Source organism: Lepidochelys kempii, chromosome 18 (assembly GCF_965140285.1).
Source record: "Lepidochelys kempii isolate rLepKem1 chromosome 18, rLepKem1.hap1, whole genome shotgun sequence".
NCBI lineage: Eukaryota > Metazoa > Chordata > Testudines > Cheloniidae > Lepidochelys > Lepidochelys kempii.
The window spans coordinates 2,461,592-2,487,838 of NC_136397.1; the positions used below are offsets into that span (position 1 = coordinate 2,461,592).

The 26,247-nt window shown below is 42.7% G+C and overlaps 1 protein-coding gene across 5 annotated transcripts in view; it reads right to left on the reverse strand.

Moving 5' to 3' along the window:
- Positions 1 to 5,361: 5,361 nt before the first annotated feature.
- Positions 5,362 to 26,247, reverse strand: part of USP48 (ubiquitin specific peptidase 48) — a 59,566-nt gene continuing 38,680 nt past the window's right edge. For all 5 annotated transcript variants that reach the window (XM_073316672.2, XM_073316671.2, XM_073316673.2 and 2 more), the window contains 12 exons: positions 22,469 to 22,593; positions 22,162 to 22,284; positions 18,241 to 18,302; positions 17,234 to 17,344; positions 16,356 to 16,486; positions 15,930 to 16,036; positions 11,016 to 11,120; positions 9,532 to 9,687; positions 8,946 to 9,071; positions 8,052 to 8,100; positions 7,676 to 7,702; positions 5,362 to 7,587 (listed from right to left, as the gene is read on the reverse strand). In XM_073316672.2, the coding sequence (XP_073172773.1) occupies positions 7,565 to 7,587; positions 7,676 to 7,702; positions 8,052 to 8,100; positions 8,946 to 9,071; positions 9,532 to 9,687; positions 11,016 to 11,120; positions 15,930 to 16,036; positions 16,356 to 16,486; positions 17,234 to 17,344; positions 18,241 to 18,302; positions 22,162 to 22,284; positions 22,469 to 22,593 (1,145 nt within the window). In that variant the 3' untranslated portion in view covers positions 5,362 to 7,564. The remainder of the gene's footprint in view (positions 7,588 to 7,675; positions 7,703 to 8,051; positions 8,101 to 8,945; positions 9,072 to 9,531; positions 9,688 to 11,015; positions 11,121 to 15,929; positions 16,037 to 16,355; positions 16,487 to 17,233; positions 17,345 to 18,240; positions 18,303 to 22,161; positions 22,285 to 22,468; positions 22,594 to 26,247) is intronic.

The window sequence follows — 26,247 nt, forward strand, 5'->3', positions numbered from 1 at the left end:
ATTCCCATGAAGTGAGGGAGTCAATCAACAGACTAGGCATGCGGTGGGAGACAAGCCTACTTTCTGCAACCCTCCTTCCTCCCACCAACTCGCTTTAGCGATTCCCAAAATCAGATCCACTTACCAGGGGCCGCCTCTCCTGTTTGCGCTTCGCCAAGATCCGACTGCTGTGACTGGCTAGCCTCCTCCTGGGTAGAAAAGAGCTCCTGGCTGCCTGCATCTCTGACCTCCAAATCATCCTCTGCCTCTGGGTCCCCAACTCCACATCCTCATCCAAGATTTCCTCCTTCTGGCTCACTCCACTTTAGACTGGCATGCGAGCCACCGAAGTATCCATAGTGATGTTAGCAACAGAGGTAGAGTCACCGCCGAGTATTGCATCCAGCTCTTTGTAGAGCCAGCAGCTCGTGGGCGCAGCACTGGAGCAGTGGGTTGCCTCCTGTGCCTTGTGGTAGGCGTTCTGCAGCTCCTTCACTTTGACCCTGCACTGCAGTGGTCATGGCCCCTTTCTGTCATGCATTGTGACATCTGTCCACAGATATAATTCCTATGGCTGGAGCTCAGCTGGGACTGGCAGCCTCCTCTCCCCAAATGCTGATGAGGTCCAGCAGCTCGGCACTGCTCCAAGCAGGGGATTGCCTGGTGCGTGGAGCAGGCATGGCCACCTGGAAAGATGCACCGAGACCACTACACACTTCACCGAGCAAACAGGAAGGGGACTTTCAAAATTCCAAAGGAATTTATGGGGTGGGGATGACGGTTGGTAACCTGAAGGCAGGGCAGTAGAGTTCTGATGACCAGAGAGGTGAGAACAGGCATTGTGGGACACCTCCTGGAGGCCAATCACAGCCCTGTAATTGACCAGTCACCACGATGTCTACACTGGCACGGCAACGCAGTAGCCCCGGCACAGACAGCTGAAACCCTCGTTGGGGTTTTTTTTTTTTACAGCACAACTGCACAGTTTCTGCACACTAAGTGGCTTGGCCGTGTGCACACCTCAGGAGTTACAGTGCAGAAAACTGCTTTACTGCACAGAATCTTGCCAGTGTAGACAAGGCCTGCCTTTGTTGTTTGCAGCATAGATGGGGGCAGGAGAAAGGCCAAGCATGGGGGCCCTGTGTTCTATTTTATATCCTGGTCCCATGTGCTAGAGAACACAAATCCAGGCATGTCTGGTGGGCATTTGCTGTCACCAGGCAACGTTGAGCAATTCCCCTCGTGTGGCTTTATGCCAGTGAGTCACTGAATTGTAGCTCCCTTGCTGGACAATGGCTGTTAATGGTTGTTTGAAACCTGCTCGGGCGTTGGTTACTTTCCTTGGCATTGTCTCTGTAGAGCCAGTATCTGGGCACTTCCCAAACCCATAGCATATTTTAGTGACAATGATACAACACAATTCTCACAACTTCATATGCATTAATAATATACATATTTAGATAGAACCGTGACTTTCAGCAGATCATAACCTTTCCCCGGAACCTCACATAGCCTGCTTTATATGCAATATCACAATTATATATAAATGAAGAATACGGGGGTTACAGGACACTCCAAGGTATAGAATGTCACAGCAGTCAGTTAAGGTGTCAAGAAACTTTATCTCTGCCTCCCGTCCTGAGGTGACATGTATCCAGTCAATACGGGGATAGTTGAAATCCCCCATTATTGTTGATTTTCTTATTTTTATAGCCACTCTAATGTCCCATAGCATTTCACAGTCACTATCACCATCCTGGTCAGATGGTCAGTAGTATATCCTTACTGCCATATGTTTATTATTAGAGCATGGAATTACTATCCATAGAGATTCTATGGTAGAGTTTGATTCATCTAAGATTTTTACTTTATTTGATTCTATGCTTTCTTTTGCATATAGTACCACTCCCCCACAAGCACGACCTGTTCTGTCCTCTGATATATTTTGTACCCTATTACTGTGATCATAAGAATGGCCATACTGGGTCAGACCAAGGGTCCATCCAGCCCAGCATCCTGTCTGACGACAATGGCCAATGCCAGGTGCCCCAGGGGGAGTGAACCTAACAGGTAATGATCTAGTGATCTCTCTCCTGCCATCCATCTCCACCCTCTGACAAACAGAGGCTAGGGACACCATTCCTTACCCATCCTGGCTAATAGCCATTAATGGACTTAACCTCCATGAATTTATCCAGTTCTTTTAAACCCGGTTATAGTCTTAGTCTTCACAACCTCCTCAGGCAAGGAGTTCCACAGGTTGACTGTGTGCTGTGTGAAGAAAAACTTCCTTTTATTTGTTTTAAACCTGCTACCCATTAATTTCATTTGGTGGCCCCTAGTTCTTATATTATGGGAACAAGTATATAACTTTTCCTTATTCACTTTATCCACACCACTCATGATTTTATAGACTTCTATCATATCCCCCCTTAGTCTCCTCTTTTCCAAGCTGAAAAGTCCTAGCCTCTTTAATCTCTCCGCATATGGGACCCGTTTCAAACCCCTACTCATTCGTTACCCTTCTCTGAACCTTTTCTAATGCCAGTGTATCTTTTTTGAGATGAGACCACCACACCTGTACGCAGCATTCAAGATGTGGGCGTACCATGAATTTATACAAGGGCAATAAGATATTCTCCATCTTATTCTCTATCCCTTTTGTCCCATTGATTATCCTCATTCCACCAAGTTTCTGTGATGCCTATTATATCAATATCCTCATTTAATATGAGGCACTCTAGTTCACCCATCTTATTAAGACTTCTAGCATTTGTATATAAGCACATACAAACTTTTCAGCTGTCTGCCATTACCTGATGTAATTGAATGGGCCTCTTTCATTTGACTGTTTCTTATCAGAGCCTACCCATATTTATCACCTTCCATCATCTCCTCTTTACTAGGACATAGAGAATCTCCATTAATAGATCTTCCCCTAGGGGATGCCTCTGTCCAAACCACGTGCTCCTCTGCACCTGTCAGCTTTCCCCCAGCCCTTAGTTTAAAAACTTTGAATTATGAGTTTTTAAATGATACCTCACAAAGCATACGTTGTACAAAATTTATTGTAATCTTGTAAAAGGGAACATATGGGTACAGACTGTCTCAGAGCTTTCTTTAGAAAGTGATCGAACTAAAGGGAGCTAGCTGGGATGAGAGAGAGAATGGAGGTATCTAAGTTTGCAAGTCTCATTAGCATCCCACTGCTTTATATCATGTGGGTGCTTCTGCGAGGGTGGGGAAGAGGGACCCGGCCTAAGTATCCGCTCAGCTGTTCCTGGCTGCCTTTCCACAGGGCCCAAGCAAGGGGCTAGTTAAACGTGCACATACACAAATCCATTTATAGCAGGAGTCCAGGCTCAGGTGAGGGAGTGGTGGAGGGGATTGGTAAGTATTTGAATGAAAAAAAGGAAGTTGGGGAAGCATGACCCACAAAGGGGAAGTGTAAACAGCAATGGCTTTTCAGAAGTGGTAACTTAGGACTGGGATGGGAAGTGCAACAGGGCAGTTGATCCCACATTCACTTCAAAAGCCATCACACATTCATTAAATTAAAATATTTTAAACCCTCCTTCTGCCACTTCCCACTCAGATATAGCAACTCTTTCCTACCTGACATATGGAAAGCACAAATGCGCTTACTATATGGGATTATCAATGGTAGATCTGTTGTTGTTTATATATTAGAATTGGGAAGTTGACAGATCAAGCTCAAAGGGATTGTGAGGATGGAGAGAGAAATCCAAAGCTGCATCTATAAAGGCAGTTGGTGGGAGGTCAGAGCTCAGGACTGGAATCAGCCCATATGCAGGCACAAATGCACTGGTACAGCAGCAGAAGCCCAGAGATCACACAGTAAGAATGGGCCATATCACACTGAGCAGAGGTAGGAGGAGTTTTCCTGCCCCCATTACCAGTAGCACCAGGATACCACGGATGGGATTTGAAGCGGAGCACTGACATTTCATGTTGATGTTTTTGTTGCCATTATTTTGTACTGCAGGCAGCAGGTTGTTTTAAAACACTTTGCTGACACACAAAAGTAACCCCACATGCTTGCACACAGCCCCAGCTCTTTTATGTGCATTTTCCACAAACGTCTCAATGCCTTCTCAACCATCAGCCCCTAACACTAAAATAGCAGCAAAGCATGTTGTGGGCCTGGCAGGAGATCCCACTCAACAGCAGGCCACAGAACCGCTGCTAATATTGCACCTCTGATGAGGGCTCAGCTTCTTTACTCTGCACACCCGTAATGAGTAGCGATCCACTGGAGTCTTAGCAGCACACAGGGATACCCTGTGAAGCACTGCAGTGGGGTAAGAGGAGGAGAAATACTGACCTGCCTCGCAGAGGGGAGACACCCCAAGACATAGTTACAAGAAGCACAACAGACACAACAGATCATTCCATCTCTATGGCCATTTTTCTTAGTACACAACAGAGCACCGCAGAAGGTGAAATGCTGTCTAAACTACAGCTGAAGGGGGGTTTGTTCTGGCATGCATTAAGTGTATCTTCTTTTGATACAGAAACACCTCTGTCATGAAGGACAATTGCTTTATCAGTTATTTTCACTTCTGCAGAAGAAAAGCTGCCAAAGTTTACACTACACAAAGAAGTCTTCTTGAGCCATTAACTTGGTACACGATAGTCACAAGACCTAGAGTGAGGAAAGACTGGTTTTACTGATGTTTTTATGGTTTCTCAAACGTCACTACATGAAAAGCCAGTCATTCTGGTATAGTAGTTTCTGGACATGGAGTTTGATTTGTGTATGTGAAGGCCCATATTTAATCATAAACCTAAGCTGGAGCTGACTCGCCTTCTGGATTCACTCAGCATGGATTCTTTCACAACTATGAAGTATTTAGTACTACAGGAATGTTTCTGTAACCGTTTTAGACTGTGACTCCTTAACTACGCCTCTGCAATACAACTAACAGTAGATGAGATCCATATGCCTAAGTATCTGAACAAGATTATTCAATTTAAGCTGCTGTCTCTGATATTAATTTGGGAACAGTGAATAGACAACCATGAGAAAATCAACTGGGACTGCGCTTAAGTGTTTACACATATAGTGTTTCTTACTAGAGGAATCTGTACTATTGTTCTGCTACAGTTTAAATATCCTGAGACCGTGAAATTTGGTTTTTTTACTCAACTTTCCTCCTGGCTTTATTTTAGTAATCTATTGTTCCTGCCATCAAACAGTCAACTACCCAACGACTTTATGGCACATTCAACTCATGGAAAAAAGTTTCAAACTGTGGAATTCTCAGAAATACTAGAAAAAGACGACAAATTTTACAGAAGATACCTGAACCGATCAATGTAAAAAATGCTTTATGCAATACATTAAAATATGAGAAGATAGACCATGTGTATGTACTTTAATAAGGCTTCCACAGCTCAAATGACAATTTTAGTCCAATATGTTTGCAAATACAGACAAAACAGTTAATGTGCCTTTGATCACATCTTGTACCTGTTTCCCTTGCAAAGCTGTAAGATATAGCAATACCAAGGCCATTAGGTACATCTATACATCACATCTGTAATTGTGTCTACTTATACATCATGGTTTACAGTTCTTCCCTGTGAAGTTTAAGAGACTTAGTTTTGGAACATTGTAATCTCAAGGAAGAGACTCTAGTAACAAAAAAACAAAAATAAAAAACAACCCCCCGCCTCCCACCCCAAAACCAGCAAATTGAAAAAAATATCAAATTTCCAGGGGCTATGTACATGAGTGAGTGCTTCAGTCTAAAAAGAAGAATAAAATCTCTTTCAGGCAAACAAGCCTGTTTTCAAGGGAAGTAGAGTTGCTTAATCAAGCACTAACAATAGCATATTGAACTTTTACTGAAGTCTTTACCTTGGGAAAGAATAAATTGCTCAGCTGCACTGTTTCACCTCTCTAAGATCCAGCCCTTTTATTGGATCCAAATCCCGTATCTTGAAGTACAAAGCCAAGATACATTAGAAATAATCTCAGTTTTAAATCCCCTTTTCTGAATCATTTCCAAGCCATTATTTATGGCTTTACAACTGCTCCAAATAGAATACTTTATATCAATTGTTTTGCCACTCTCACTGGTCCAGACCTGCTGCCTGAATTCCCTACCGCCTTCCCAAAATGGTTTTGGAGGAAGGGAGGGGGGGAAAGATGGATTAAAACAGTATAGAGAAAAAGAACAAAGGTTAATCATTTTATGAAGGGGAGCTATAACTATTCTGATAAAAGGTAAATTTAAAAAAGAAGACTATCAAGGGCCCATGTTTTTATATACCCTCCACGCTCCACAACTGACCCCTTAAATCTGCCTGCAAAGCTCATGGGAGTGTTAAATACACTAGTTTTGCTCTAAACAGCCAATTTAAAAACAATAATAAAACACTGCCGAAGCCCAAACTGAGCAAGAGGCTATTTTGCTAAGGGAGCACAGTTGAGCATGAAGCTACCAGGAAATATTTAACTTTATTATTAAGGATACCTTGACAGTGTCCTTTTAAATATTTTAGTGGTAAACTATTTCCAGCTAATATTTAATAGGGTCAGGAAGAGATCCTTTCTGGGAATTACAGATGGTTAAAAAAAAAAAAAAAAATTAGTGCATTCCTGAAAACAATGAGAACAAAAGGAAAATCTCTTCACATGAAAAACGTGCCCCAAGTATGACACCTCATCCCCTTCAGTATCTCTGATTCTGATGTTCTAGTGAAGATTAATTCAACGTTCCTGAATTGATCAGTAGAGCGGAAATGGATTTCTGGCTCTTGGCAGTAGCATACTGGAGAAGATGTTATCAAAAGTTGTTAAAATAGCCAACAATTCTAAAAACACGTTTCACAGAGAAAGACCATGTGATTATTAAAGTTAGGATCATCTTCAAGTTTGAAACTGAAACTGCAAAAGGACGGGTGTGTGCTAGAGCCTCAAGACACAGCCAAGAAGGCAGTTCCTTATCCCCCTCATCTCGGTATTGAAGAGCCACTGATGGAGGCTTTCACAGGCAAGCCACAGTTTACATTTTGGGGTACATATCTGAAGTCTGAAAAAGCTAGTCATTCTTCACAATTAACACATTCTTTACTTCCATGCTGCACTGAGAGAGTAAGAGTGGATCAAAGACAGGGTGTCTGTTAGCAGGGTGATCTCTAAAGAGTTACTTTAGGGCAGATCAAGATGTTTTTGATCTACTGTAATACTATTTCTTTATGGACAGGCGACTGTGGTAGGAAATCAGAGCAAGGAAACAGCAGAGCCTCTCCCTTCCTCAGCTAGAAACTTCTGTCTGTAAACATGATGTATTGTTCCTGCTACTATACTTTTACTTTTGTTTTATTAAATATAAAATTTGAAATGCTCTCTTGAAGTCAGGATGTCCCTTCAGTGCAATCTGCTTTGACATAAGGCATTTGGGGCAGTCATTTCAGAATGGGTTTCTGCCTTCTGGAAGAGTCAAGCAACTGTTTAGTCCTATATCCACCTTTGTTTTAATGCCCTACCATGTCAAAATCCTCTTCCTTTCTGGTCATTTCTCTGCTGCCAGCGGTTATAAAAAAAAAAAAAACATTAGTGTCCAAGAAGACCAGTCCCTGTAAGTGAGAAAGCAACAAAGAAGATTACATGCATTCAAGATGAAATTAAGGTAGGTTCAAATAAATGAAGAAATAAGTGTCTTACCTTTAAATCCTTCTTCAGGCATACAAACTGAAAAGGAAAGATACCACATCAGAAACCTCTAATTACAGCGTGACTTCCAAGAGAAGAATCAAGTGTTTGAATTATAGCAAATTGCAAGCTTCAACAACTTTCAGGTGCTGGCTACAGGGAAATCTTGAATGCTTCTATCTTCTGCTAATTTCTCCTACCTTTCTCCTCCTGACTTCAGCTCCACAAATTAGCCTGTCTTATGCTTAACATGTTCTGTCCCAAATGCAGTACTACATGACCATAAATAATTTTTGTCAAAGCAACCAACCAGGAAAAAGTACAGTGGTAATAATGTGTTTTCACAAATAAGAATGTTTCTAGATTGTAATTATGAAATCCTCTTTACCTTGCATAACATCATCCATTGCTGCATAATCTGCAATTGGTTCATCAGCCTGTAAAACAAACCCAACAGAACTATAAAACAACATGAATACTAGAAGTTTACCAGTCTTATTAGCTAAGCAAGAGACTCTGGCAGATGTGCATTTAAACAGACTGGAGAAGAAAATATATGCTGCCAAAGAAAGAAGTTTTCCCAGGGCGGTTTGGGGGACAATAAAAAGAGGCCTGGAAGCACTTTTGAGGCTTTAGGATCTCCAGTTCAGTAATGTATCTCTGTTGAGGAAGGGCTGTTTAAGCCTGTGCTTTAGTCCCACTGAAGTCAACTAAGCATATGCCAACTGGGGCCATTGTATTTTGTTGTGCTGCATGCTTACGAAGGCATGTACATGCATAGATATGGAAGCACCTACTGTCCTTGCCCAACTGGCACATGTTAAATTTACAAGTGCACAGGTTACTAATGACACTAGTTAAGGCATTAGTTAGCCTTCACCATCAACAGCTCTTTATAGAGTTTAAGATTTTTCTTCCCTCAAAAAGGAGGACAGGAAATTAAGTATGAAAAATTATACTTCGATTATACAGTTCAGTGCTCAAAAATCTAAGTGTGAAAGTTGAGTGCACAACCTTAATTCTGCTGGCCTTGTGCTTATGCGCTACAGAACCTTTCACATTCACTACACACGTATACCTTCAGTTGTAGAAAAAACGTTAACTTCTCAGATACCGTATCTCAGACAATTAAAGACAATGCATGCATCCTAGGAGGAGAGTTCTGACTCAAATACTTAACGGTGTAATCTCAATATAGTGTTAGTGTAATTCTAAGTTTGTATCATTTCTGCTGCCAGTCAGCATTCCTTTCAGCAGACCACCACAATTCTCACGTTGTTACCTTTAATAAAACGACTGACTCTGGAATGACTCCAAGGGCGCCAAGTGTTGCAGTATCATCATTTAGTATCTTCCCATCGATCGACAAATTCTGGTCAAACGGAGCAACTGAAAATGCGTGCATGATCTGTGCCAACACAACAACACACACTGATTTTGTGCAAAAGCAAAATATGTAAGTCACACACACACCAATAATACTGTCAAAAACCATGCATCTTAGGACACCATACAAACAGAGCCACGGATTAGCATATCATTGTGGGTGCTGCTGCCCCACCCCTTCTGTGTCATCACAGAGAACCACGGAGCAGTGCTTTGCAAGAGCCCCCTTGGGCACTGCCGCCATCTGGTGCAGAAATGTGGTACTTAGAGCCTTCCTCAGCCATGAAGCGGGGAACAAGATTTGGCTGCGAGTTACCATGACAGATCTTGGAGTATTTTATATGTTCTTACACAGGAAAATCTAAAACAATGGCAACAGCTAGGAGTACAAGACATCTAGATTTACTTCCTTGTCACCATTGTGCGCTCACACACGACAGCAGAGGAGAACACTGCTTTTAGGAACAAAGGAAGTTCCTCACCTGTATTTTCAGCTCTTTCAATGTCTGGTTGGCGGAAACAAGTAGAGCCTTTTCCCCTCTGACTTTTCTGTGCCGTGTACTCCGTCTGATGCCTTGCTTTTGATAAACAACGTAGTTCTGATGGGATATCTTCTGTCGTTTCGCACCACCATTAGTCTAGGAACAAGGGTCAGAAATAAGAAGTTTGCTTACTGAATTCACTGATAATGCAAATTCTTCAACCTGCCTCTTGCCCAGGTGGCCTTGTAAATAAGCTATTTAAACAAGCGAAGCCACAAAACATTAAAGTACATCTGTGATAATCAACTGATGCACACAGGCATCAGAGAGGTTGCAAGTACTGAAGGACTTGCTCAAAGACAGCCACATTTCCATGTTTAACTTGAGGACAGCATGGAGTACAGAACCACTCTTCAACATGTGTTAAATATTTAATATTGTAGTAACCACTTCTCTCTAAAAAAAGTACAGGGAGGAAGACACTGCCAAAATCAGGGGGTAAGACAACAGTATGCATTACCACCACTTGAAGGAAATATCTCAGTATTTCTATGGGTACCAGGAAGAGCATGCATCAGTGTTAGGACAGATGTACTAGGACTAGGAATGTTTAAGAATTCTAAGCCCAAATTTTCATAGGTTCCAAACCTATGAAAGTCCTCTAGGTTCCAAGTTTCTTTTAAAGAAGGTAAGTTAAGTAAGGTAATATCATTTATTGGATCAACTTCGGCTGGTGAAAGGTACAAACTTTCAAATTACACAGAACTCTTCTTCACTTACCTAGTGCCTCATATACTGGGACCAACATGGCTATACTACTTTTAAAGATGACTTAATATCCACCATTTTTGTGGGGTTCACAAAAACTACATGTTCAGTAATTTAATAAAACCTTGAACTTGGAGAACACCTTCTATCAGAACTTTAAAATGTGCTTTACATTTAATACATTTTCACAATACCCCGTAAGATGTACTAACAAGGAAACTAATCAAAACAATATTAGCTCCACAACCATATTAGACACATAGGAGCAAAGAACAATTGATTTGTCAAATGGAACAAAAGGGTAAGGAAATTTTAAGAACATAAGAATGGCCACACTGGATCAGACCAAAGGTCCATCCAGCTCAGTATCCTGTCTACTGACAGTGGCCAATGCCAGGCGCCCCAGAGGGAGTGAACCTAACAGGTAATGATCTAGTGATCTCTCTCCTGCCATCCACCTCCACCCTCTGACAAACAGAGACTAGGGACACCATTCCTTACCCATCCTGGCTAATAGCCATTAATAGACTTAATTGCCATGATTTTAATTTTAAGAAGGTATTACAACAATAAGCTTAAAATAAAGCAGCTTATATATTTCTGGTTTCAACTGCTAACAGTAAATATAAGAAGATTCCTGTATTGTCAGAGTTGGACACTTTGCTATCTAGAGGGAAACTCAAAATTGCAAACCTTGCAGCGTTTTAGATCTTTACCTGGTTAAAATCTGGATCCTGTTCCCCTTCTGGTTTGGCTTCTTCCCTTTCCTCTTCAGCTTCTGAACTGCTCACATTCAGTTCTGGAGCAGCTTCCTTCATTACCTGAAGTTACACAAATCACACACTGTGTAACTCTGTTCCAACAGCACAAACTCAGATTGTCCCAGCGCTTTTAGCAAGTTCCTTACAGAGCGTTTTTAAAGGTGCTACCTTAATATAATGAGCTTAAATAGGGCACAAGGACAAGTGACCATAGTGGATAAAAACACCAACTGCCCTAACCCAGGCAGATACTTGGAGTGCATGAACCTAGGAGATACCAAGAGACAAGGCTCTAGTTTAACACACATATAGCTTGTAAATGATCTTTTAACAGATTCTGGACGCTGGCTAAAATGGGAGAAACCATTGCAGGGATCTACTGCTTCCTGTAGCTCAGGAACTCTTTCCCTTTCTAGACAAAGGGAAAGTCTTTGGGGCTGGATTCTTTCCCCTTCAGCCAGCTCTCTCTCTGACCTGAACTCAGTGTGTTGAGAGAGCTGTAACGAAGAGAAACTAATATTCTCCATAAATGACACATACAGGTCAGTCGTGTGGTTGTATTTAGCAGATTGACAGAAGTGCTCATTAGTGATTTATTGGTCTGTCTACAGTTAATTTGTAAGTAAGCTACAGATAAATAATTTATACATATCTATCCCTATGTTACTTCATGATAAATGTACCTACCCTACACTAATGTACGTATTTACACTTGTGCTAGGCTCCTCAGATAGCGTCAGAGACTGGAATTTTCAAGGGAAAATATGGAAGTTACACATACTCCCACCTGAATGCCTCAGAGCATGCTAACCTCTCTAGGTGTATGCTTGTCCATACATGTATTTTGCGATTGAAGAAACCAGCACTTCTTCTAAACACTGAGCATGATTTGCAGCATTCTCAAAGTTATTAGCAGTTTATCAAAGTTCTCACGTTTACAGAATATACAACCGTGGCTGCCAGGTGAAGAGACAAATTGCCCATCTTTCACCCTAAGTTTAGTTATAAATGCTGAATGTATATCTTTTACTAAATCTCTACTAGTTACTGCTAAGTAGCTATATCTGCCATGAACTGAAGGCAAGTGCAGTGACAAATAAAGCTTAATTGATTTATGAAGCCAAATAAATGTGTTGCAGAAAGTTATCAGTTAAAATACCCACTGTTTAGTGAGCAGTCACTCCCAGGAACACATAAGAACATAAGAATGGCCATACTGGGTCAGACCAAAGGTCCATCCAGCACAGTATCCTGAGTGGGTGGGTGAGATTCTGTGGCCTGCATTGTGCAGGAGGTCAGACTAGGTGATCATAATGGTCCCTTCTGACCTTATATCTATAAATCTACCGACAGTGGCCAATGCCAGGTGCCCCAGAGGGAGTGAACTTAACAGTAATGCTCTAGTGATCTCTCTCCTGCCATCCATCTCCACCCTCTGACAAACAGAGGCTAGGAACACCATTCCTTACCCATCCTGGCTAATAGCCATTAATGGACTTAACCTCCATGAATTTATCAAGTTCTCTTTTAAACCCTCTTATAGTCCTAGCTTTCACAACCTCCTCAGGCAATGAGTTCCACAGGTTGACTGTGTGCTGAGTGAAGAAGAACTTCCTTTTATTTGTTTTAAACCTGCTACCCATTAATTTAATTTGGTGACCCCTAGTTCTTATATTATGGGAACAAGTAAATAACTTTTCCTTATTCACTTTCTCCACACCACTCATGATTTTATAGACCTCTATCATATCTCCCCTTAGTCTCCTCTTTTCCAAGCTGAAAAGTCCTAGCCTCTTTAATCTCGCCTCATATGGGACCCGTTCCAAACCCCTACTCATTTTAGTTGCCCTTTTCTGACCCTTTTCTAAGGTTCCTGCTCATTAACATCTGGTCACGACACCACATGTTAATGGGCAGTAACAACATTTTGGTACTACTGATTTTTCTCAGTGTAGGACGGTTTGATACATGTGATCATATACAAGAGCATTTAAAAAAAAACTTTCCTGAGTAGAGGGCCAGTTGATTAAAAATCTCATCTAGAAATAATTTGCAATAATAATTTGAAATAATTTGTAGGTCCCACCAGTTCTACCTACATGCAGATTCTACTCTAGTACTCAAAATCTGCTCATCTCTGCAGAGACAGAGCAAATTTCTGTGCGTGAGAACTATGACTTTCAGCAACTCACAAGCCAGCTGCTTCTGTTAACTCTTATACTCATCATGTAAAGCTCGATTATTAGGGCATGCATCCGATGAAGTGGGTTTTAGCCCACGAAAGCTTATGCCCTAATAAATTGGTTAGTCTCTAAGGTGCCACAAGGACTCCTCGTTCTTTTTGCTGATACAGACTAACACGGCTACCACCCTGAAACCTGTCAAGTATTATTGACTTCACTGGGCACTGAGGGTGCTCAGCACCCTTCAGAAGGCAGAGTCCCTCCCAGAATCTGGCCCTGACCCAAAAGAAAACAATTCTTACTGTTCCATTTATTTTCCTCTGAAACTGACAGCAGAGGGGATAAAATGAACAACAGCTGTTTCACCTTCTTCGCCCACACGGGCTAGCTTGTACACTTACAGCTACTAGCATAACCCCCACACGGTTCCTGGAGCAGTGGACTGAGCCTCTCAGTGTTTCTTAATGACTGGTCCGCATACGGGCAGTCCCCGAGATCTCCCTGACACAGTTTAGGAAGGCAGCAAGCCAGTCCCTGGTATCAAAAAGGCTGAGAAACACTGCTCTAGAGGGTCCTACCCTATGGACTACATTTAACAATAATGGCTACCAGAGCCCTATGACATCATTTCCCAGCATGCCTGACTGCAGGCATGGAGACAGAATGCACTAGAAACTCCTACTGAGGTCAAAAGGGAGGCTTCTGCATGGGGTGATCTGGACAGGCAATGTACTGGGGCTGCTTAGGGAGTCTCTGATTAACCCCCCTCCACAAAACGGAGCCTTTGATCTGCTGTGGGATTCAGTGCATAGGTCAGGCAGCTCCAGCCCTACAGAGACCAGTGTCCAAAGTGGCAGAGATACAACCTGACACCACTGACTGAGCCAACGGAGACCTCCACAGGACTCCAGATCAGGGAGCCAGCAGAGGACCCTGCCCCACAATACGAAGATACAATAAAAGGGCACCCTCCTAAGTTGGCCAAAGTTCACAGCACTGCAGCATTTATCTCTGGATTCATTCCCAGCATAGATTCTACCTGGGCAGGTGCCATGGAAGGAGCTGGGGGTTAGGAAGAGTTGAGTGTGTTGGGAGGCAGGAAATGGTTGGTTCTGGTCAGCATTTTTTAAATTAATCCTAACCCTTTCCTTCCCCAGATCTAATTTTCCTATTCTCAGCGAAATCCTCTTTGTTATACTGTTATTTTGGGGTTTGCCATTCCTTTGCTGGGGTTTTTGTTTATATACTTTACTGTATCTTGTGTACTGGGTTTTATACTCCTTGCAAGCAGGGGTAGAATTATTCATTTTCCCAAGAGACAGCACCTCTTGGTCTCAGGCACAGTGAGAAGTCACCAAGCATCCCAAAAAGGAACGCAGGACCCAAACCCAGGTGAGGAGAGGGGAGATGCCTCTCCACGCTGCTAGCACCAGAGAAGACGCTTGAAAGACACACCTTGAGAGAAAGGTTACTCTACTTAGGCCTAACATGCTTTAGTAGAGACAAACTAGCCAGTAACTCTTACAAAAATAGAATAAAATGTCACAAACTGAACATAATACACTGTGCAGCCACTTCACAAAAGCCTGAGTTCACAAATCTCCTGACAGCTGAAAAGTTAAATATGTTTCAGGGACATGTCGGTAGGCAACTGTTTGCCTTTCCCAGCACTATCACTCCCCTTGAATCCTCAAACCACCACACTCCCACTCTGAACAGCATGACGACGCAGGGCTACATTTACCCCAACTCATGGGCTGATGGGCACCAGGAAAATCTGTCCCTCCTATCCACTGTGCCCTCTGAAAAACTCCTAGTACAACAAAATCCTGTGACCATCCCACACGAAAGTGCCTCTATACTATCAGCTGGTTCTTGTCAGCTTATCTGAGGAGTTTTCCTATGAGGAGTCTTGGTTTCTCACCCAGAACTACAGAGCATTAAAATACAACTAAAAGAAGACTGGAGGCTTACTGTAAGAACCATCAGATACTTGTAAAGCAAGTTCTAGGGCCATTATTTACCCTGTAAAATGCTGTTTAGATTTTTGGTAAAGTAAATTTACAACCTAACCTTGTGTCTGATTTTTAAAAAGCATCTTAACTCACCAGTAGCGAGTCATTACACAAAGTAGAACTAGTTCCCCATGCTTATTTTTTTTCCCCCTACTGGTCCTCACACCTTCTTGTCAACTGCTGGAAATGGCCCATCCTGATTATCACGGCAAAAGGTTTTTTTCCCTCCTGCCGGTAATAGCTCACCTTAACTGATCCCTCTCGTTATAGTGGATATGGCAACACCCATTCTTTCATGTTCTCTCTCTCTCTCTGTGTACGTGTACACACCCACCCACCTTCCTACTGTATTTTCCACTGCATGCATCCGATGAAGTGGGTTTTAGCCCACGAAAGCTTATGGTCAAATAAATTTGTTAGTCTCTAAGGTGCCACAAGTACTCCTCATTCTCTCTGCTGAAGAGGTATCCTCAACATAGCAGCAGTCACTGAGAGGCCCATTTGTAGAATAGAGGCACAGAAACAATGCTGAGTAATTTCTCATGCAGCACGGGCATTCTCTTTGCCAGTATATATTATTTGATAACTATTTTTATAGCTATCTTGGCTACCACTCAGTACAGTTTACCTTTAACAAAATTCAGTGAAGATTAGTAGTGAGAGATCAGTACCTTTTTATTATCCACCACTTTATGTACATAGATGGTGGCCTGGGTGTACTCACGCAGGTCCCTCTGCTGCTGGCATAACAATCCTTCTCTGCATTCTGGACACAGCTCTAGAAGGATAAAAAGGAAAGCATGGTTAAAATGCCAACAGATATTTTGGTGACAGTTACATGACACAAGGGACCACTACAAATATTCGCCACCTTCATGATTAAATCAAGAATGGCTTACACAATGGGGGTACATTCTCCGAACTCTGGATTTACTCTATAGCTGTTACTGAGAAACTGGCATCTATCTTTTCCACTCCTCCCTTAAGTTCTGACCATTTATGCTAAAATGGCAGGTCCCTCTCCAAACCCCAAAAGGGAGCCAGTATCAGTTGAAAAAGCTATTCTGCAGACACTGGTGAAGATAAGACTCACTTACTGGGCTCAGAATTGAAAAGCGTGCTCTCCGGGCTCATCTCAGCAGTTTGCATTCTGATGATTTTGATAATGTGATCCACAACAAATAGTTTTTGTATTGCCTCCCACTCACTGGGCCATATTAGAGCTATACTGTGCAAAGAAACACAACATGCTTCATGACATAGAAAAACCAAACCAGAAGTATTCAATTACAGCTGTGTAGCTTAGTCATCATTAAAGGAAACACTGTGCACAAGCCTTACAAGTGCACTGGGCTCTAGGTTTCAGAACCTTTTAAATGTTAAGAACAGTCTCTCTAACTCCTAAAGCAAAACTATGCAGGGAGGAAGGATTGAGATGGAAGAAAAAGTACGAAAGTGGAAGATGTGTTACATTTACTCTGTGCCATTGAAGAAGCAATTCCACAAAGCATGAAATCCATTGATGGTATCTGATACTTTGAAGACAAGTCTTGTGGAAATCAACTTTGAGAAGACCTGTGTCCATTCTGATCGTAAAGGTAAGGAAGTGAGTTTCCAATGTCAAATAATAGTCAGGTTTCAGAGTAGCAGCCGTGTTAGTCAGTTTCACTTGAGCTCGTTCAATTCCTAATAATAAATTCTACTTTACTGATCATATTTCTTTCTCCAATGCTAGCCTGCTTCTGCAGAACACTTATCACTGAACATGTATGGTACTTTCTGCATAAAGATCCATCTAAAGGTGTAAACGGGTTTTCACATCAAGGTCATTCAAAAACAGAGACCTCTCCCAGGAAAATGTTACAGTTACAGAGATCAACAGTACTGTCCTCACGGGTCATTTGATTTACATATTCCTGGAGACGGGGAGAGAAATACCTGACAAAAGGAAGACAAGAGAACAGAAGAAACTCACAGTTTAGAGTCTTCTTTGGTCATGGAAGCAAATGTGAACATGAGGCCCCCATGTGGGCAGAGAAGAGCACTGTTTCCTACTGATGATACAGGACTGCATCTTGTAGGCCTCCTGCTCAAAACAGGAGAAGAGAAAACAAATGTGTACTTAGGATGGTTAGACAGAGCTGAGTGAATTTTTTTTGGCAGATAAGTAAATTTACCAAAAAAATATACATATATGGGCATGGAAACTACTCATGAATGTGGGTCAAATCTGGCAAATTATTTCAGCTGAAAACAACCTGCGTTTTTTTTTTTTTTAAAAACATCTGAATGTTTTGAATCGACACTGTTTTGAAAAGGCTGATTTGAATCAACATTCAAAACGTTCTTTTGTTTGATCCAAACAATTTTAATTTTGGTTTTTCATTTTGGTGAGAAAAACTGATTAAAAACTAGCATAATTTGGGGGAATTTTTCACTGAGCTCTAGTTAGACATCACAGGGTTATGCTATTTCCTTAACAAGAAATCAAAAGTCAGCAAATAGCAATGAGAAGAGAGATAAGTAGAGTATTTAAATTTGTGATTTTACAGAAAAGTAGCCAAAATTCAGAAGTATTAGATTGCTAGGCTCAGGGAATCAGATATTGGGGGTTTTTGATCTTGGGATGTTACTTATATCTAGCATTGCAGGGAGGATTTTCATCTCCTATTAATGACAGACTACAGAAACAGGACGGAGTTATGTCCTTTGACCAGGATATAACTTTAGTCATGAGAAACTAATCAATATGGTATCTAACCTGATCAGCTGTTTCTCAGAACCTGTAATAACCAATACCAGCTTAACAATCCCAGTGCTTCCTTATTTCCACAAGGCCAGTCACTACACAGCAAGATATTATAATTTTAGCATAATTCTACACTGCACTATACAAACTTCATTCAGAAGTCAAATCACTACATATAAAACTAAAAGGAATAAAGGGAGTTCAGTGAAGATTTAAAATATGAACCAATTTACCTTACAAATTTCCTCCATTCTTCTACAAAAAACTGTGATACAATGTAGAGCTCATCTGTCTCCTGGAAAAACAGACTTCATTTAAATTAACCTAACAATGGAGATAGAAAAAACCTAAGTTTTCACTGTCTTTGTTACACCTGACAGGTTGTTTCAGAATAGCAGCCGTGTTAGTCTGTATCCACAAAAAGAACAGGAGGACTTGTGGCACCTTAGAGACTAACCAATTTATTTGAGCATAAGCTTTCGTGAGCTACAGCTCACTTCGTCGGATGCTGTAGCTCACGAAAGCTTATGCTCAAATAAATTGGTTAGTCTCTAAGGTGCCACAAGTCCTCCTTTTCTTTTTGTTATACCTGTTCCCTTTCAAGATCCTAACATTCTTCACAATAACTCCATTCAAGTGTGACTTCTGAAAGCCAACTACAATAATTTGAGATCAAGTACCAAGAACATAGTACACAGTGTGTTACTGCTTATATTACATTAGAAAGCTAATTCAGTTTTGTACCAATTATCTTCAATCCATTGTATAAATCATTTCTACTAAACTCCAGCAAGTCTTATGGCACACACAGCCTGTGATTAACCAGCAGAGCATATTATACTAACTGCAGAGTTGCAGACTTTGCTGCTTCGATGGGCAGATCTCATTGCACACAAAAGGGGCTACTGGCATTCTTCCATTCCACACCCCCGAGTTCCCTGTGTGCCAGCCTCACATCCCCGTTATTTCAGGGACTTCCTATAACCCCCGCCCCAACACACATGCCAAGGACATTGTGTCCCTTCTCTCTCTCCTCTGCCCATACCAGGATCCTCCATTCTCTCTGCCCCATGCCATTGTGTATCCCCCATGCCATTATCCTCCATTTTCTCCTTCGGGGCTGTACGTCCCCACTCCTCTGGCCCCTCATGCCAGAGCCCCCTATTCTCCCTCCATCCCAGGGGCTCTGTTGTGCATCCCTATTTCCTCCACCATTCTTAAGTCATTCAGGGCATCAACATGTTGAACTCTATTGGGAGGAGGGGCAGAGCTGGGATGGAGTTATGCAGCAATGTTGTAATGTCAGCCATGAACTGGTTCTTTGATCTACAGAAAATTACAGAGATGACTGAACTTGCTGGATATGCTAATCAGAAGCCGGGGCTGTCTCCCCCTCATTTCCCCTTTCTGGTTTTCACCAAAATCAACAGGGTTCTGCCCACTGATGCTAGAACATTCCCTGAAATTTGGAATTGATTTGATGTGGTGTTCAAAAGTTACATTCAAACAGAGAAATATCCATGTGCATAAAACACTCCTCTTGCTGCTACAATACTCCCACACACGCTCAGTGAGGTGGCAGTAAGAACAGCCTTGCTACTCCTATCATGACTGGCTCCAAGCATTCACAACCCCCTACCCTAGCTGTGACTTGTTTGCTGCTCAAAGACACTCCACCCCCTCTCTAGGGTTTTTGCCTGCTGCTGGAAGTGTATAGCAAGACAAACCCTTCCCTCCAGTAGGGTTCAGAATGGAACTCTCCAGCACTGCAGCAACAGCTAGTGCCCTAAACCCAGTCCTGTGGTGCAGAAGATTAATTAGTACCACTTCCATGTGAAACTGCTTGAAGGTGCTGCTCTTACTGCTGGCTCAGTACCATGGGAGCAGCAGGTGTAGATAACACAACTACTGTCAAGTTACTTTCTTCTACAACGTATTGAAGAGAGCAAGGACCAAATACTGCCTTCAGACAGGGGTGTACCCCTAACGACAGAAAAATAAATTTAAAATATATTCCAACAAACAAATTAGCTGATAAAGTATCACCCTAACACCAAAGAGCAAACCACTGAGGCACTAATTGTATCAGCAATTGGTTGATAAAAAGGAAATTCCTTTCTTTGGTAAATTTAAGATTTGCCTTGCAAAACAAGAACAGTGGAAACAGCTCCTCTTTTGAAAGAAAGAACAAAAAGGGCAAAAAACTTATTGGATTGTGGGCTGCCATTTCTGCTCTCACTTCTTCCCCCTGAGCTGAGCTGTTCTAGCCTGCTCTCACATATGGCCCCAAATACCTTTCCCCATCCAGACATACATAAACATTTCCTCTTTTGAAAGCTAGAGCCACATAGGATGCGGGAGGAAAGAGGGATGATTACAGGAGGGGGAAGAGGAGCAGGAGTAGCAGCTAGGTTACTGTGACAGATGATCTGGATGGTTGACAAGATCATCTGGAGAAAGCAGGCAGGGTCAAGAAGTAGTGGATGTGGAAGCAAAAGGTAGGGGAACAAGACCCAGGCAGGAGGCCTGGAGATGCGGGGGAAGGGGGGTGGGGAAGAGAGGAAGGACACTAAGAAACTAGCTGGGATTCAAGATTAGGCTGAAAGAGAGGTTCACTGATGTTTGAGTGACATTTGGATGGAAGGGGAAAAACACTAAATTTCTCTTTGATCAAGTATCAGCCTCCATGCAGTAAGTGCAGCTCCAATGGCTAGGGTGTCAATTTAGGACTCAGGAGATCCAGGTTCAGTTCCCTGCTCTACCCCAGACACCCCTGAGCACATCTTGCAGGCACAGGGAGACTCAGTTTCCTATCTATACAATGGGGATAATGGCCTTGCTCAGCCTTGCACAGGGGTTGCGAGAATAAATACATTCAAGTTTGTGAGGTACTCAAGACACTGCAGAAAGAGGGCACGGTCAATATCTAGGAGAGACAGACGGTACCTGAGGAAGTTTACTTCAACTAATATTTGCTATTCTTTTTCATTTTAAAGGACATTCTCATGAAAGATACACACTTCTACAAATGCCAGTCAAAAGAGCACCCTGGAGTTCTTTATCCTGAGCAAGTTTGCAGATGACACTAAACTGGGAGGAGTGGTAGATACGCTGGATACAGAGGGACCTAGACAAATTAGATTGGGCCAAAAGAAATCTGATGAGGTTCAACAAGGACAAGTGCACTTAGGATAGAAGAATCCCATGCACCGCTACAGACTAGGGACCGAGTGGCTAGGCAGCAGTTCTGCAGAAAAGGACCTAGGGGTTACAGTGGACGAGAAGCTGGCTATGTGTCAACAGTGTACCCTTGTTGCCAAGAAGGCCAATAGCATTTTGGGCTGTATGAGTACGGGCACTGCCAGCAGATCGAGGGACATGATCGTTTCCCTCTATTCAACATTGGTGAGGCCTCATCTGCAGTCCTGTGTCCAGTTTTGGGCCCCACACTACAAGAAGGATGTGGAAAAATTGGAAAGCGTCCAGCGGAGGGCAACAAAAATGATTAGGGGACTGGAACACATGACTTATGAGGAGAGGCTGAGGAAACTGGGATTGTTTAGTCTGCGGAAGTGAAGAATGAGGGGGGATTTGATAGCTGCTTTCAACTACCTGAAAGGGGGTTCCAAAGAGGATGGCTCTAGACTGTTCTCTGTGGTAGCAGATGACAGAACAAGGAGCAATGGTCTCAAGTTACAGTGGGGGAGGTTTAAGTTGGATATTAGGAAAAACTTTTTCACTGGGAGAGTGGTGAAGCACTGGAATGTGTTACCTAGGGAGGTGGTGGAATCTCCTTCCTTTGAACTTTTTAAGGTCTGGCTTGACAAAGCCCTGGCTGGGATGATTTAGTTGGGGCTTGGTCCTGATTTGAGCAGGGGGTTGGACTAGATGACCTCCTGAGGTCCTTACCAACCCTGATATTCTACGATTCTATGATTCAAAGAGAGTACCCAAGTCAGCACTTAAAGGATTTGTAAGGAACATTTTTTCAATAAGCTTTACACCATGTTTGCATGGTCTATTTTGCTCAAGGATTACACACACAAATTTCCCTCTAATAGATCAGAATTTTACATTCTATTGTCAAGTGCAAGAGTACACTAATAGCCTTTTCCCAGATCTGGTAGACAATCAACTTTTCCTAGTCTTTGTACCTGAGGCCAGCTCCCAAGACACGGTCTGCATTTGTCTTGGAACAGGTTCTGGAGAGCAGTCTTCTGCTCACTTGCCATCATCTTATGCAGGGCTTCGTTTTCCTCTCCTTCTCTTTCCAGAATCTGTGTGAAAACAGAGAATCCTTTTCGCCGCTTGTGTTTGTTTTCAAAGGTGCTATTAAAAAGGTAAAAGCAGATTTTTTTCCTCCCATACATTTTAAGCAAGGGGAACGCCAACATGAAAGCTAAAGCTACCACCATACATAAACTGTCAAAAGTCTTACGAAGTCATCAGATATTCAGATACCTTGCACTGGGAACAACACTCTTTGCTATTTGGAAATTCTGGAGCCTTTGGAAAATATTGCTTGAGCTTTTTCCAGGCTTCTTTAGAAACAACCCTCCTTTCATTTTCTGATATGCATAGGTCACCTGCATGGAGAAATGCAAGAGATCGTTTTTGTTCTGCACATACTCAGCAAAAGTTTCACAGCACTAAAACAGATTTAAGAGATTACTTGTATGAATACAGAAGTAGATTTTACACCCTTATAATCTGACACCTGTGTCAGCACTAGAATAAAAAAAGAATTTATACAGAAGAGTCACCTTCAGCCTCTATTTCTACCCCATCAATGATTAATTTTCCTCCTGGAGGTAGGATTTTAGTGCTTACTCACAGCAACAGTATGTTTTAAGAATTATAGCTAATTATTTTAAAAGCTAACCCAATACATTCTTAAATACAGCATTCCTATTTAAAAACAGAAAGATCTTAATCTACCATGATTGCCCTTTGGATTTATAAAACCATGTGCCTGAGCAATAGGCACGTGAACTATGGGTGCTGCAGCACCCCCAGATTTTACGCGGTCCTCCCAGCTCCCTTACCCCAGCCTAGGCCTCCTTACCCCCATCTGGGTCGCCGCCTCCTGGAGACATGGCCCTGCTCCTGGTCCCAGCTCTGGGAGGGGGAGCGTGGACAGGGTAAGGGGGCTGGCTTTCAGCTCCTCCACTATTAAAAATGTTCCAGCACCACTGGCCTGAGCCACAGATTCAAATGCAACAAAAGGAAAGGAAAGACAGAAATCCATGGAATAGGAAGAGAAATTAAGGGCAAGAACAGAACCAGGACAGAGGATACAAACACACAAGGGCTAATCTTTTCCCCCACTCATGGGTGCCTCAAATTAGGCACCTAGAACCTAAAAAAGTGGTTTGATTTTCAAAGCTGCTGAGCACCCCACGATTTGTATTGACTTGAAAATGAAGGTGTATGTGCTACACCTCTGGAAAAATAAGGCTACAATGATTTATTTGCCTAAATATGGCTTTACGTGCCTAATTTCAGGCACTGAAAATTCTGTCCAAGATGTTCTCCCCATACATCCTCCCACCACCCTTCTGAAAGCGTTATGGCATTTAAAATGCCACATTTCTGTAGCAATCACTTAGAATGTGAAGCTCCACAGGACACTCAAACACAGTCAGGATCCATAATTAAACATGGCAGATTCCATTTTCCATAATGCCCATCTTGAAAAAAAGTGAACTGCACAAAATCTTTTGATCGAGAGAGTGCCTTATTACATCCAGTTGGGTGGAATTAATTGTGTGTGAGAAAAAATATGAAGTGAGGTGTACCAAATATTATTTAAAAATTATGCCAATTACTTACATATTATCGTTTATCTTGAACTATTTTTCAGGTAACTAACAAAAAAACTGACAATCAGTAAGATAACGAATTAACAGAAAGCATTTATGAGTTATCCTGGTAACAACTATGCCAAAAAGGTCAATGCGCTGCAATACAGGCATCGAATTTATGTGTTTGACTCAACATGGTGGGAAAACATAGTATTTCATATATGAGAAACTATGCTACTTCATTGCTGACAGACTGACCAAGCCATAATTTTTGCTTTACTTATAGTTGTAAAGGGGAGAGGTACAACACAACTGAGCCCTTGCTATTTAACTGCTGCTGCGTCAAAAGCTACAAGGTGTGGTAAGAATAATGCTGATACACAACCAAACGAGAATAATATTAATTTCAGTACAGAGGGTAAAGTAGTGAATGGTAAACAGCAAACAACCAAACACTGACATGGGAAAGAATGATGCTCAACTTTTAAAGTGGGTATTAACCAACAGTGGGAAGAAAAAAAAAACTTGAGAAGTTGCTATACTTGACGGAGTAAAGTCTAGCTAAGAACTATTTAAAAAGTTTTTTCTTTCTTTCTATAGTCTACCCCAGCATGAAATGGGTTTAAGTTAGCCACAAGATAGAGAAAAAAACACCAGGGAAACTCATTGGCTCTATGTATTTAGTATTAGAACAAGACTTCAGTGCCACTGACCTGTCATCTTCTCTCATTCTGACAAAGTCTGAACTCCTGCCAATTTCCCAAAGAAAAAATAGCAACACTCCATTCCTGGATTTATTACAATAAATGAAGGTCAGACTGGATTGTTTTAAAATTTTGCTAATGAAACAGTTGCTAAATTTGACCAATTATTAACCTAGGTTCACCATATGGAGAAAGCAGGACTGGGATGATTTCCAGAAACCATCAGGGACATGAAAATAAGATTGTGCAAGTAATTGCTCTGACATCATAAGATTTATTAAAATAGATCAAGAAGCTATAGTGAGAGGTGGAAAATCTGATCAGAATGTATAAACGCTGTACCATCTGGAAGGCAAAGACCCTGACCATTTACTCCTGGAAGAATTGTGCACCACTGCGAAAGCACAGAATTCATGTCCCCTGAATATTTCTTTGCTTCCCCGCAGAAAAATGACTTTCTGGCAGGGAAGCAAAGGGAAGCTGTAACAGTAGTCATGCACCACTCCCCAACTGTGAATATACAGAGTTTCAGGCACCTGGAGCAGCCGGCTGAGAGATAAATCACTGCAGGTTTGGGGACATCCCAGCCAGTGGCTCTTACCCTGAGCTGGGATCAGCTGCTAGTTCCAGCTGGGCTGGAGGCAGGAGAGGATGGGAATTCCTCCTCCCCTGCAAGGACTGGCTGGGGCTGTTTCAGACCCACCCCCAGAAACCTCCCTCAGCTGCAGGAAACTCAGCATCCTCCCTTGCTTCCTGCCCCCATCGCTCCTCACTGTAGGGGGCAGGAGGCACCGTACAGGGAGCTGCTCTCCCATCCGCTCAACCCCCATGCACCTGGACCTCCCATGTCCAGACACCCCTACTAAGCCTCAACCGGTACACCCAGAACTCCCCTTCATACCTGAACCCCACCCACTGAACCTCAACCCCTGCATCTGCAGCCCCCCGCACCCATACCACCCCCACTGAGCTCCCTACACTCAAACCCACCACCCTGAGCTTCCACATCCAGACCCCCATGCCACTGACCCCCAACTAGCTGCATCCAGACCCCCCCCCCCACCAAGCCCCACTCCCCCAGACCCCTCCACTGAGCCCCAACCACTTTCACCTGGAAGCCCCTGCAGAGTCCCATTGCACCTGGAACCCCCCATCCGGATCCCCCCATACCTAGACCCCCTTCCCCCCCCACTGAGCTGTCTGTACACCCAGATTGTCCCACACAATCCTCTCACCCCACACCTGGATCCCCCGCACTGAGCCCTTCCACACTTGGATCCTGCCTGGTTGAGCCTTCCTGCCCCAGACCCGGTGCGCCTGGCGCAGAGGGGCAGGACCCCAGGGTGTATCTGGGGCAGGCCCAGGCCTTGTGCTGTGTTAGTGGTGAGGCTGCACCCGACCCTGAGTCCATGTCCCAGAGGTGGGGAGGCTGCATGGTGATCTCCCATCTTCGTATAGCCAGTGGACTGTGCTCCCCACTGCCATGCTGGAGCCTCTGCATTTATTTATTGACAAATAAAACTTGCAGAATTTTAAAATATTGTGCACAGAATTATTAATTTTTTTGGCACTGAATGCCCTCAGGAGTAACCATTGTCCCCCTCTCATCATCTCTGCCAACCTCCCTCAGCCTAACCTGATAATCAGACAAAAATTATTCGACAGGGTCAGGAAACTATCGGAGAAAGAAATTATGACAATCCTCTGGAATTAGAGATGAAAAAGGTTCCTG